The 14099-nt window shown below is 42.7% G+C and overlaps 1 protein-coding gene across 9 annotated transcripts in view; it reads left to right on the top strand.

Annotated features, from left to right (window-relative positions):
- ATP9B (ATPase phospholipid transporting 9B (putative)) overlaps positions 1–14099 on the top strand; it is a 237325-nt gene that overhangs the window by 185966 nt on the left and 37260 nt on the right. For 8 of the 9 annotated variants that reach the window (XM_072817398.1, XM_072817319.1, XM_072817557.1 and 5 more), the window contains 2 exons: positions 2555–2667; positions 5582–5833. In XM_072817398.1, the coding sequence (XP_072673499.1) occupies positions 2555–2667; positions 5582–5833 (365 nt within the window). The remainder of the gene's footprint in view (positions 1–2554; positions 2668–5581; positions 5834–14099) is intronic. The other variant, XM_072817242.1, reaches the window with a different exon arrangement.

Here is a 14099-nt window from a genome sequence, read left to right as displayed (position 1 = left end):
GAGGGTATGATGCTAAGTGAAAGAAGTTAAGGAAGTCAAACTTGTGGAATCAAATATAAACAAAACAAAAGAGAAACAGACTCTTGACACAGAACAAATGGGTGGTTGCCAGAGGGGAGGCCAGTGGAAGGGTAGGACAGGAATGAGATGAAGAGCTGCAAACCTCTTAAATGTGAAATGAGTGAGTCACGAGGGAGGACAGAAAGTACAGCACAGGGAGTGTAGTTGGTAATACTGCAGTGACTGTCAGGCAGGTGGGACTGCACTTACATGGGGAGTGTTGTATAACTGTAACGTATAAAAATATCGAATTCGCTACAACATACACCTGAAACAGATAGTATTGCCAATTATACTTCAGTTTTCAAAAGGAAATATGGAAGTGATTCATATCATCACAGTAAGAACACCAGTGACACGGTAGGTCTTCTCGCTGGGTAACTGGGCACAACCCCAATGCTGTTCCCCGCGGGCCCCCAGGGTGTGAGATAGTGAGCTGAGCACAAGATGGGGCCTCTTTACTTAGGCTCTTTTGTTACTTGTATCCAGTGGTTTACACACCTAAAGAAATAATAGTTTACCTTTGGTAGGAGCTGTGCAGGTGTAGTATTCTTATTTTTGTTACACATAAAAAATCATTAGTAATCAAAGTCAGATTGAAGGAAGTATTATCATTTATTGTAGTCGTAATTATAAACTGCCTCATTACCACAACCTGCCATAAATTAGAATGCCTCACATTCAGTGTGTATCAGAAGAGAAAGGAAATTCTCTAATTATGTCAATCTGATAAATATTTTTATTAATATAATAAATAATTTTTCAGAGAACTGCTCACTTGGGAACAAGTAATAGAGGTGAGCTTGGTGCTTATTCTAATAGGAATTAATATAGTTTCATTATCTTCTATAATACAACTGTCATTTTAATCTCAAATTTTTGATGTAAACAATCTGTAGAACTTACTTCATTTGGAGGTTGAATTATTTTTAATTAATTATTTAATATAACCTACTATTTTAAATAATTCTGTGTTTAATGAGGATGACATAACCAGAAAACCCTTTCAAACTATACTTCTCATGTAATTTTGATTTCAGGAAACTTAGGTGCTATTCAAAGTATTAAAGGACTAAATAGAATTTTCAAAAAAGCAAAATTTATAAAACATTAAAAATAGCTAGTCTTTGAAACTTATGAGACCCTGATGTATGTATCATATCCATTCTTGTAAGAAGGTTAATCAAAATCTCTAAAACAGCGATGTGAAATACAGATTTTCCTTTATGTTAACGTAGCCTACATGTCCTAGTGGGAGTTCTGAGTCAGATGTGCTATTTTGTTTTGAACACTAATGTGAATGGAGTCATGGGTAGATGTGAAAACACTTTGTATTATATCTCCAATGTCACATATACCAAAGAAAGCAAAAATTAGTTGATATTTTATGGATGTCTTATAGCCATGCTTAGAAAGCCCAACTTTTACCATAACTGATTGGGGATATGATTGTTCATTTCCACATTTATAACTATTTCGGTCAGTGGGTGATCCCTCTGTGAGCTTTGAAGTAGGTGCAGAAAAGCCCAGGGGCAACTACATGACGTCCATACCCACAGGTGTTCACACTTCCTGGGTGGCTTTATTTTTCTAAAACCTGGTAAGCAGCAATTACATGTGCACATTGTGTGAACATTTTTATATTAAGTGTTATACATACGCAGTGTTTGGGGTTTCCAGAATCGAGAGGATGTGCAATTGTGAATTTATGTGTTACTTTTAATGAAATTCACCATTTTTGAAATAATGTTAACCTCTCACTGTGTTCCATAATATCATTCACTGTACTTGGCTGTGTCTCTCTCTGGTAAGAAGGCAGACACAAGACATCTCCTAAAATGGGCCTGCATGTGCTCCTCCCTTAAACTGCTTTCCCTACCCACTAGGAGTGCAGCACTTGGTCGTGCTCAAGCACCTGGGAGTGCCTGGCCCCCATGGACCTGCAGCCCCAGGGGCGAGCCCTGACCACCAGGCAGCTAGAGAGAAAGTGCCTTCCTCTTCATGGGCTTTTCTGTTGCTCCAGTGATGCGAACGGATGCTAAGGGTTAAATGCATCGGTTTCTATTCAATGAAAAATACTTAATTTTTCAAAACTGGGTTTTTAAAAAAACTGGTAAGCATGCTAATTTGGGACTAGTTGATGTCTTTCTCAGGCAGTGTTCTAGAGGATAATTACAAAGATGTGACTGTTTTCCAGTTTCCTGCCTGTCTTAGAACAGGCAGAAGTTCTATTTGTACCAAACACATCTGAACTGATAGGCAGAGGCCCCACTTTGTTCAGGTAGCTAGAGCCCTTCACATCATTGCACGGCCTTCCGGAGGGAACAGGGAGGGATGCTTGTGCTCAGCAGGGAAGGACATTCCTAGATGCTGGATTACATAGCAGAGCGTTCTCCCTGCTGAGGGGTCTCGGCCCACGGATGTCAGTGTGCGGGATGGGAGCCCTGGTCATGTTGATGAGCTCGCTTCCTCTCTGGACTGATCTTTGTCACAGGAACCCTCACCCAGAACGAGATGGTGTTTAAGCGGCTGCACCTGGGGACCGTGTCCTACGGAGCAGACACAATGGACGAGATCCAGAACCACCTCAGGAACCCATACTCACAGGTGAGTGCATTTACTTACGCAGGGGAGCTGCCTGGCGCCCAGGAGCCAGCCTATTGCATCTGCAAATCTGGAAATCGACAGATGTCTTTGAATGTTTCAAAACACTCAGTTCCAATTGATAAATCAAGAAGCAGTTTTTAGACTAATTTTAAATAAGCATTTCTGTATTGTAAAAATAATAGAAGGTATAGCGACCTTAAGTCATTTATTCGTATTAAATATTTCTCCTAGTGAAAAAAGAATTAATTCGGCATAGGTAGTATTTTTAAGACTAGTAAGTACAATGTTGCATCACGTGTTTCTTACCAATGCTTCTGTGTTTCTTCATAATTAATAAGACTTTCACTTTTTTTTTCTTTTCAATGAACAGAAGTAGACACATGGTACCATGAGCACTGGTGTCCCTCTCACTCTGCCCCAGCAGGTATCTGTGGGTAGCGGACCTAATTCCATCTGAAGCCCTTCTTCACCATATCATTGTGAAGTGAAGCTCAAATGTTACATTATTTCATCTGCAAATATGTTGTCTGTATCTGGATTAGATAAGGATTCCTTGGTACTGGGAAGGAGCATATCCTAAGTATTATCTTTTCTCTGGAACTTCAGGAGGTCTCTGAGGTTGCAGGAGCAGAAATTACTGCCTTCCTGGGAGGGTGAAGCCCAGCCATAGCGTTTGCCAGAGATGTTGTAGGCAGTGCCCTCTGCAAGTACGTCTGTGGCCCAAGAGGGTCCTGGCATTGGGCCCACGAGGCCATGTGTGTGCACAGAGCATGAGCATGGGGCTGGCAGACGTAGGCCACCCTGCAGAGTTCATTTTAGGCCACACAGTTCCCATAGCATTTATGAGTTCATTTTAGTTCCCACAGTTCCCTAGGTAGCATTTATGTTGCATTCATTCTGTGTAACCAAACCTCGCTACCCCAGGGCATCTAAGATGCTCACGCACCAGGATGTGGTCTGAATTAGGGGCCAGCCATCACTTCCCTAAGCTGCCTCTCTGCTTGTCTGCTGCTCTGTGGTAGGGTTTGGTCACCCATATACTAACCGGCCAACATGTAACAGGTGCAAAAGTGCACATCACCCACGCCCCAGGGCAGAGGCAGCTCCCGTGTCCACAGACCACTGCCGCCACAGGGCTTCCAAGGGCCATCTAGCGGTGGTGCCCACGGAAGCCATAGACTGCGTGTATTGACTGTCACACTTCTGACTTGACTTCCACAGACGGGCCGAACTGCACACTCCCTGAGCAGTTTCTGCTCAGACCAGATTCAAGTGCACTGTCTGCCCTGCATTCAGTTTGTGAAAACCTTCTCTTCTCTAATATTTACCAGAATGGCATATACTTTACTTTTCAAGATGCCATCAAATGAAAAATATTGAATGTGCATATTTATCGTATGTAACAAGCACACATACGTGCACACACACACACACTTAAAACCAAGCCCTTTCTTAAGTTGGATGTGGCTCAGTTCAATACAGACTAAACCCAGAACATTTGTTAACAGATGGAAAATCTTAAAAAGAGAAAAAATAAGGCTTCCCTTGTCCTGGTAATCTACTCTGGGTGGAAACAGTACCAGGTAAAATCTGTTCTATAAAAAAAATAAATTTACATTATCCATGAATATGATTTTAAAAGCTCCAAATAAGCTATTTTACTAGAAAAATTAAAAGCAAAAAGGATGAGTCACTGTGCAAAAACAGCAAATATTTACTACTTATTTCCATGTAAGAGGTCTTTTAAAAATCTTTTTCTTAAGCTATCTGTTGGTTGGCTGCTTAGACAGTACTTTTTATGTAAAACTGATTGTATCCCTTAGATTCTGTCTTTTTATTAAGATGATAATAGTCTACCAGGTGCACTGTAATAGAACACAGATCTTTCATAATCTGATTCTGTTTCTCCACCGGAAGCATTTGGTGGTGGAGGGCATAATCTTTAATGGCATTTGTGTGAAATTAAATTATACAGCCATCAATAAACATAACATAAGTCATAAGGGGAGTCAGCCACGTCCTGTGTTCCTGTAACACTGCCGCAGGAGCAGCATGCAAATGGAGTCAGAGTGCTGGGGGAAAGGCGCTGCCAGCTGCCGAGCTGCATAGGCAAACCCTTCATTAGACAGCCCTGTAATTTGACGGGCAGCATAGTCATGGTTCAGTGGCTCTGCACGCCCCGTCCAACAGCGAGAGCCTTGCTTTCTCAGGAGGGCTGTTACGAGTGGCTGTGGAGGTAGCCGAGGAGGGACTGTGGTGCTGTGGGGTTGGGGAGGTGAGCGCCCTCCAACACAGCCCAGCGTGGGGAGAGTCACCCAAACAGTGACCCAAGGAGTCACGTCAGGAGCTCATGATGTTGAGAGAGGACGCATAGGGGTCAGTTTCCCTCAGATCGCAGTGGTCATTGCTAGGCACCAAACCAGACTCTAATTCAGGGGCTGTCACAAGCTGGATTCCTCTGTTGGGTTAAAGAAATATTCATAATATTTTCTCCTGCTTTTCACTTTATTCCACTTTAGGTACAGCAGTTTATAACAAAAACCCAGAGCACTTAGGAGTATGCAGTTCTAGGTGGTTCTCTAACTTACCCGTCTTTACAAGGAGAGTAAACGTGAGTTATTAAGGACTTAGCAAGCCAATGCCATAGATCAAGTGAATCTAGTAAACAGAAACTCTCAGACTTTAAGTATTATAACAAAGATTTTGGTATATGTGACAACCAGGAAATGTCAACGCGCTGACAGCAGAAGCACGAAAAGGTCATTTATACTAACAGCTGATATGTAAGAGAGGATTGGAATAAAATCAAGCTACTTTTATTATTCCTAGCTAACTAGCTTATAAGAATAATATATGCTGATAATTCCAATGTCGACTACATTATCACTTAATCTTGTGACCTTCCATATTTTAGCAGATGCAGTCTCAAGCTAGCGGAAACAATACCAGTTCAACGCTACCTAGAAAAGCCCAATCTTCAGCTCCTAAAGTTAGAAAAAGTGTTAGCAGTCGTGTCCATGAAGCCGTGAAGGCCATTGCACTGTGCCACAACGTGACCCCTGTGTATGAGCCTCGAGCTGGCATGACTGGGGAGGCCGAGTACACCGAGGCGGACCAGGACTTCAGTGACGGAAACCGCACCTACCAGGCTGCCAGTCCTGATGAGGTCAGTCGGGGCTTCTTAGAGGATCTCAGTACAAACTGGCCATCAGAAGGCGTGAAAATCAGTTCTTTACGGGGGTGAGTACAAGGGGAGCTCTCTAACCGTTTCTAACGGTGCTTAGCTCCAGGCTGTGAGGGCACACAGCGGCTCTTCCAGGTCTCTGCATTTGGTCCTGGTGTGTCCCCGTAGCCTAGAAAGTCTAAGAGTTAGTTACTGGAAAACACATGAGAATAATCAGAGTTTTACTGATTTCATAAACTGACTTGTGACCAAGTTAGATCTTAATAAAGCTGCTGAAGCTTGGACTGTCCCTCCCTTATCGTCTGGTTTTCTCTTAGCTCCACATGAATCGTCTGGCTCGCATGTTACATTTCTAGCTTTTTTTTTTTTTTTTCCAGACTTTAGCTATAGCATATCTATTTCAAAAGAGAATTCGGATGTAGATCATTTTGAAAATTTTCAGGAGACAGAAATAGTAAAATCTTAAATGTGGTAAATCAGTCATTTCTGACCTTACACCATTTTTTTTATTTTTTTCTTTAAAGATTTTATTTATTTATCATGAGAGAGGCAGAGACACAAGCAGAGGGAGAAGCAGGCTCCATGCAGGGAGCCCAATGTAGGACTCGATCCCAGGACCCCAGGATCATGCCCTGAGCCAAAGGGAGACGTTCAACCACTGAGCCACACAAGTGCCCCCATTTTTTTAATTTTTAGATGGATAAAAGCCATTGTTAAATTAATTTTTCCAATTCTATTTTTCAGCCAGTATATTTTAAATACAGTTTTCTTATGCACTCTTTTGTACTCAAGGTTCTTGAGATGATTCTGTAATCAACCAACCATAGAAACAGTAGAAGCAAACAAACTTCTTTAAATACCCTATGAAATTGGACTATATAATAACTCCCCCACAAAAGGACCTTCAATCACAGTTTTAAAAAAAAAATCTGATCTAATGTTTTAAGGAGAGGAGCCTGATGATTCTCGTTAAAGAGTATTTCAGAAGAGCAGAGTCCTTCCATTCTAATGACATCACTGCCAGGAACCTGGGATGCCCGCGTCCGTGAGGCCAGAGAGGCCGGGGCCTTAGGCTGCTGCTCAGAATCGCAGCATGAAACCGAGAACATAGAGGGGCTGGGTGCTTCTGTCACATGCACCACAAAGTCCAGAGCGCTGGCAAGAGCATCCCTGCTATTAAAGTTTTTTAAGAAGTCAAGTAGATAAATCTGTGAGTCAGAAATATGAAGAAGAGTGTCATGTGAGTAATACCTATAGTCAGCTTGTGACCCAGGGCAGAGAGAGGACTGGGTAGATGGGTGCTGTGGGTGCCAAATGGAAGAGCCCTGGCCAGCTCGCAGGGGCATGTGACCTGCTTTGCTGCAGGGGAGCTGCCCATCATGCGGGCCTATTTGTTCCTTGAAAGCAGCTTGCGACCATCCTGACATGTCTCGTTCCAGAGGCGCCAAGTCTTTGTCGGCCTGCCCCAGGGAGCCGCAGGTAGAGATACCTGCTCCCTTAATCCTGTGTGTCAGGTGGACTGCAAGTTTTGTTTTCTTGTTTCTTTCTGAAATATGTGCCTTCTTGTGTACACGCACTTCGTTCCACACATGCCAGCTGCGGGGCAGGCCTGGTGTGGGGCTGGGGCTTCTCCATTCTGGAAATGCAGAGTCACCCACAGCTGCGACCACTGAGCCTGGAAGTCTTCCCACCCAGGGTGTGCTGCAAGCCAGGTGGGGCACTAGTGTGCGGGTGTCCCTCCACAGTGCCCCCTGCAGGCCACCCAGTAGAGACGGACATGTGATCTGTGACCTAGTTCTGACTTCATTGTGATTAAGAACAGGAGCTAGAGATCCCAAGTGCAGTAGCAGATTCAAGGCACTTTACAAAGCTTTAGGCACAGCTGTATTTGTTGAAAATCAAATTTATTTTTGAATATTTAGTTAACATAGGCATTTCCATATTGATTTAGTCAGAAAATGATCACATGATAACCAGAACAAGCTACTTTAGAAATTAGGACATGTTACTCACCTAAGAGCTTAGAGGTGGTGAAAAACACCCCAAAAGATGGAAGTTCAGTTTTCTTTAAATGTAGAAAGCTGAGACTGCTTTCACTGGCTCCTGGCCTCCTCTTAACGCTGGCATGGAGACCCCTCCTGATCTCTCTCCCCAGACCTGTACCTCCTTCACCCCCCACAGCCGCCTCACATACACCTGCCGTCCTGGCCTCACTGTGGGTTGCATAGCTTGCGTGGCGCTCTGAGCACCTCCCAGACATGAAGTATTGGGGTTGCTGTGCTGGAATCATTTCCATGCACCCCAGTTTCTCCCCACACCTCTTGTGCCCCACCCAGGATGTTCTTCTGGTTAGGGTCCTTCAGGGCTAGAGTTAAGGGAATTTTCACCCTTTAAAACATGGTTATTTTACTGTTAGACATTTTTTTTAAGGCTTTATTTATTCACGAGAGACACAGAGGCAGAGTTACGGGCAGAGAGAGAAGCAGGCTTCCTGCAGGGGTCACGCCCTGAGTCAAAGGCAGATGCTCTACTGCTGAGCCACCCAGGTATCCCTACTGTTAGACATTTTTATAATAACTTTATTATTATTTGCAATTTTTGAGTTAAACTGAGAAGAATGAAAAAGGCTAAAGAGAAAGAAGGATCTCAAAGACTGTTTGATCCTGAACCATCACCTTCATAGCAGCTTGTCTGGGTCACCCCCTGGCACATTTTGGGCACAGTGTGGCACCACAGGTATTTGAAGGGAGAGACTGTGTGCTTCCTCAGCCTCCTCAGACACTTGTCTTCTTTTATGGGTATGCCGATCTCAGCCAGGGCCCCCACCCAAGGTGTGCAGGTTTCAGCCAGGAGCCCCCTCAAGGTGTGCAGATCTCAGCCAGGGCCCCCCAAGTGTGCAGGTCTCAGCCAGGACCCCCCCAAAGTGTGTGGGTCTCAGCCAGGGGACCCCCCCCCCCAAGGTGTGCAGGTCCTATCAGGGCCCCTGAGGCCTGGGCTACAGGGAGGTACTGACATCACCCACCTTCTGGGAGTATCAGCCTTGACATTCAGGTGGGAGCCAGAGAGCTGGAGGCCCTAACCAGGCTCTTCTGGTAGCTTGAAAGGTCTTTCCCTTTTTGGTACCTGATGACATTGTGATGGTGAACTCTCGTCTAGTGTGGGTCACAGTGCCACCCATCCCTTTCCAGGACTGTTGGCACGGCCTGTGAAGACGGGGACTAGCCCCACAGTGTTGCAGGTTGTCGAGCAACTGCGAGTAGCTGGCTGGTCACAGGGAGGAGAGTGCTGGGCACGGGGGAAGGGGGAGGCCGAACTCCACCTCCCTGGGCTCCGCTGTCTCCTCCAAGCGTGCTTGGTTGGGAGTCTGCTGGTCAGTGGATGTGACTTTGTGAGCACCACTATTCCACTCAGTAGATGGTGTTGAGCTATAAATATGTAAACATCTGTTGTAGGCAAACTCAGTGCGGCTTCTGGAATCGTGTGTATAGCAAATCTTTTTATTTGGTAATAGGAACTTTAGGGAGAAACTAAGAGAGCTAAGATTCAGAAGATCTGTAAGTTTCCATCTTAGTATTCCAGTGTCTACCCCTGGTCACTGCTCTTTGAAGGAAATGGACCACATTCCTTTTCATATAAAGAAAGGGTTGAACACATTGTTTTCTATATAATATTCCAGAAATTCATACAATTATATATTGAAGAAGAATTATACCCCAGTCTTAAGCATGGGAAACTGAGACCACAGATGTTTCTCAAGAAAAATTTTATTGGAAGTTGTAAAAATACTGTATTACATATTTACCTTATTATCTACCAAAAGTAAATACAACTTTTATTGAAAATACATGGGATTTTTCATCTTTAAGCTTTTAGAGACGTCATAACACTTTTTAAATCTTTTTTTTTTTTAAGATTTTATTTATTTATTCATGAGAGACAGAGAGAAAGAGAGAGAGAGGCAGAGACACAGGCAGAAGGAGAAGCAGACTCCATGCAGGGAGCCCGATGTGGGACTTGATCCCAGGACTCCAGAATCCCACCCGGGCCAAAGGCAGGCGCCAAACTGCTGAGCCACCCAGGGATCCCCAACACTTTTTAAATCTTAAATTAGGAATTCAAAATAGAGAGGGATCTCATCGATTCCAAGATTACTAGAACCAAATTGAAACTGCTAATCTTGTAATTAAATTTTTTCCTTGTTTAAAAGTTCTTTCTACTTTGGAGATTGGACAATGATTAAAAGTAGCAGCCCATTAAATAACCCTAAAAAAAAAAATCCCTGACACATATTTTAAATCTGAAAATGAAGAAATAGAGTTCATCATAATTTTTAAAGAGTTCTATTGATGCAATGTTTGCAAATCCCTAAGGCCCAAGGAAAATAATCTAAATGGTTCATTATTTAGCTTATTGAGCTTTGCTGCAGTTAGGTTGACGGATGGTGGCAATGCTTCCCAATCACCAAAGCACCGTTTTAAAAGCATTTTTTATTGAATAAAGTGCTTAGAATATTGCACCCTGGAGCTTTATTCAGGGAAATGGCTCAATTGATGTTTTCTGTGTGACCCTAGCTTTGACCTATCACAACATGTATGGTTAATAAGCAACATTATCATTTCAGAGACGTCACTGGTTTTGTACATTCTGCATCAACACTCTGCTCTTATAATCCCTACGTGTTTATGGCTCTTGTGGCCTCTTCATCTTTAGAAATACTGTAATTTAGTAGAATGTTGTTTCTGAGTTCTAATATCACAGTTGCAATTCTTCACAACATTAAATGGTCTTCATTTTCATTTTCCTGAAAACAGAAAGGATCTCTTATCTTACCTACTGATATACACAAAGGAATGTTTTATACAAGTAATGAAATTCTGGAGGAGTTAATGTTAAATCCTTAAAGGTTCCATGAGGTACGGTCATTAAATACTTGCCATGAAGTGTCCTCATGGAGTGTCAGGGATGCTTTAAGGTGTGGCAAGCAGTAGTAGTATTCAAGTGTCAGTGCCTCATCTAGTATTCACCACGTGGAACCTGCTGATGCCCTGTCCCTGTTTCTTATGATAAGTGATCAATATTTCATTTTCTCTAAGAGAGTAGAAAGTTTCACTTGCCTGTTGCTTTATCTCTACAGCCTCAGCATAGCAAACTGCAGCTTAGTAAACATTAGCTGTTCCTGGAAATTCCTGGACAGAATGAAAACCCATCCCCCTGCAGTTGTTGTATGTCCATTGCAGTGACAGAAACCCAAGACCCGAGTGTCATGACCCATCATTGTGGACACCAGCTTAGTGGGCACATGGTGACACAGACCTTGAGGACCTCCAGCCTCCTTGGGTCCAGAATGACTGATTGGCCATGATTTTTAGTGACTCCTTACTTCTGAGAACTAGCTGTTTACTGGCAATATTCTTCTCTACACTGTGGCTGCATCCTTTCATGTAGGAACCTTCTTTGTTTACATATTATTGTAGATATCAGCTCCTCGCTTGGGCATTTATTTGCAAGGATCAACTAAAATTTATGCCAAACCACAGTGGATTATTTAAATATGGAAGAATATTATGTCCTTAATGGCATTGCTTTTGGATTTACCAAGGCAAGCTCTCAAGCATGTGATGGCTCCAGTTGCACACTCACTTTATTGTGCATGCCCAAGGAAGTGGGCCTAATCGTGCTGTTCATTAGCACCCGTTGGGGCAGGTCCTTGTCAGCCACGAAAGCCCTCTTCCCAGGAGCAGTGGAGAATGTGTGCATACAGCCTACCATGAGCGTTGATGGGCAGTTTCTCCAGGCAATCAGATTGCATTTCATGTTCATAATTCTGGTAACTATAACAATGATGATAATACCACAGTCGAAAATGAAGACAAGTCAGTGATGAAGTTATGATCTATAAAATGCATAGTAAGAGGGCAGCTGGGGTGGCTCAGTGGTTTAGAACCACCTTCAGCCCAGGGCCTGATGCTGGAGACCTAGGATCGAGTCCCACGTCAGGCTCCCTGCATGGAGCCTGCTGCTCCCTCTGCCTATGTCTCTGCCTCTCTGTTTCTCTGTCTGTCTCTGTCTCTCTCTCTCTCTCTCTCATGAATAAATAAATTAAATCTTTAAAAAAAATGCATAGTAAGAAATGTATCCCTGAGTGTAGCTGGCAGGTATGTGTATGTAATTGCTAATATGATAAAAGAGATTTCTCCCAAGCTTTTAAATAGTAATAGCACAGAAGTTTCTGAATAATGGAATTGCAGAGGAAGACTAATGATAAGGTCTTGCCTCATATTATATTTTCTCTCCTATGGCAGGACCCTTTGGAACACCTTCCTCCCCTGGTTACTTAGCCTGGAGAAGTGTGAATGTGTACATAAGTTGCCTGTGACAAAGATTGTGTGTTACTGAGTGGCCTGTGGAGGAGATTTAGCCCAGGCTCCCTCTTAAACATATTTTTTATATTCACATTTTAATTTTTTTCTACCTCTGTGTTATTGTCAATAGTTAACATTATTAGAAATTTCTAAAGGCTCAGAAGTCATAGAAAGAGTCATAGGAAATATATTAAGACTTTAAGTTTGCAGTTATCGTTATATTTCAGAGAAAAACCTCTCAAGATTACATCCTGTTATAACATCAGGCAGCAGCTTCCACAAGAACATGGCAGCACACAAGAAGGATTTGATAAACCACTTTTCCCACATTTTATTCAAATACTGACAAAACTGCCTAAACAGATCAAATCAAGTAATAAAACTGGAAACTTTCTTGCTAAAGAACTCATACCTGAGTACCCAGAAAATTTCATTTTCTGTAGGCAGCAGATACAGGATGAGGGGTGCTAGATGGCCCACACAGTCACTGAGAGCATCCCAGGGAACAAGAAAAGATGTGCACCCCACTTCTGTCTGACTGAGCAGCCTCACTGATGGGGAGGGAGGCAGGTGGCAGTGTGCTCCCTGCTCCTGAGAAAAATACTGAGCCAAAAACCTGACAGTGTCTGCCCCACCCCTCAGCAGCTTTGTGTGCATGTCCTGTTAGTACAGAGAACACGACCTAAGAGAAGCCATGGTCGGAGAGGCCAGAGATCCAAAGCTGTTTCCATGTAAACACTGAACAGCAGCTGCTCATGCTCCAGCTCACAGGCACAACTGGCAGCATGGCAAGGGCAGCAGATGAAACTGCATTTCCCTTGGAGAACATACCCGGGAGCACCTTGCAGACCAAACCAGAGGCTGTGCTCACCAATAAGAAGAAAGAGAATAATGAACTCACATCAACTAAAAAATTCAGAAGGATAAAAGAAAATTAGAGGAAGTTAGGAAAATAAAAAAGTAATGGTTGAGAAGGCAATAAATTCAGAAATTATTGGCAAAAATAGAAACCTAATATAAACCAGTGAGTGCAAAACTAAGTGCACACAGAATTATGCACATGAGGGGTGTGTAACACACATAGGCCTAAATGCTTACATGAGTATTAAACAGCCCAAACACTAATATTTTTGAAAAGTTCATCAAAAAACTATATTCAGGAAAAATATAAATTAGCAAAGTGGAGTCTAAAGAAACACATAAAACCTGAATAAACCAGAAAAGAAATTCAAAAAGTTGTTAAAACCAAGGCACCTGAGTGGCTCAGTTGGTCAAGCATCCAACTCTTGACTTTGGGTCAGGTCATGATCTGACCTGATTCAGTACCCATTCCTGCTCAGAACACACAAAGTAGCCCCTTCTCCATTTCCAGTAATAATAGTCAATGCAAAATAGAGGTCCATCCTTAGCATGATCCGTGAAACTAGTCTCAGATCAATACTCGCCATCACACTGTAGAGATAAACTCTACAGTTGTTCCCAAGTGAAGAATAAAACAAGGATGTCTGCTAACACCAGTGTCATTTAGTACTGTCCTGGATGTTCTCTTCAGACAGTATGTCAGAAAAAAATCATTATAGTTATTACAAGGGAATAAAATTACCACTTGGACATGACATGACTGTATATCTAGGCAACCAAAGAAGCATCTTTCAGGAGACCCTAATAAAAATAAACAAATCCATACTTTGTTATATATCAGTAACAACCTGCTACATTGAAGACGATGTCCCATTCACAGAGCTACAATAAAAATATTTAATCATGAACTTAAGTAGAAATATGTCCTGTGAGCAAAAACAACTTAACTTTAAAGCTATGCTTTAAAGCACTGTTATTAATGCTTTACCTACACTCCATCTTTTAGCCACTTCTGAAAGTCGTGT

The sequence above is a fragment of the Canis lupus genome, chromosome 1, assembly GCF_048164855.1.
Source record: "Canis lupus baileyi chromosome 1, mCanLup2.hap1, whole genome shotgun sequence".
Taxonomy (NCBI): Eukaryota; Metazoa; Chordata; class Mammalia; order Carnivora; family Canidae; genus Canis; species Canis lupus.
The sequence above is the reverse complement of the archived record's forward strand: the minus strand, read 5'-3'. Positions and strand labels throughout refer to the sequence as shown.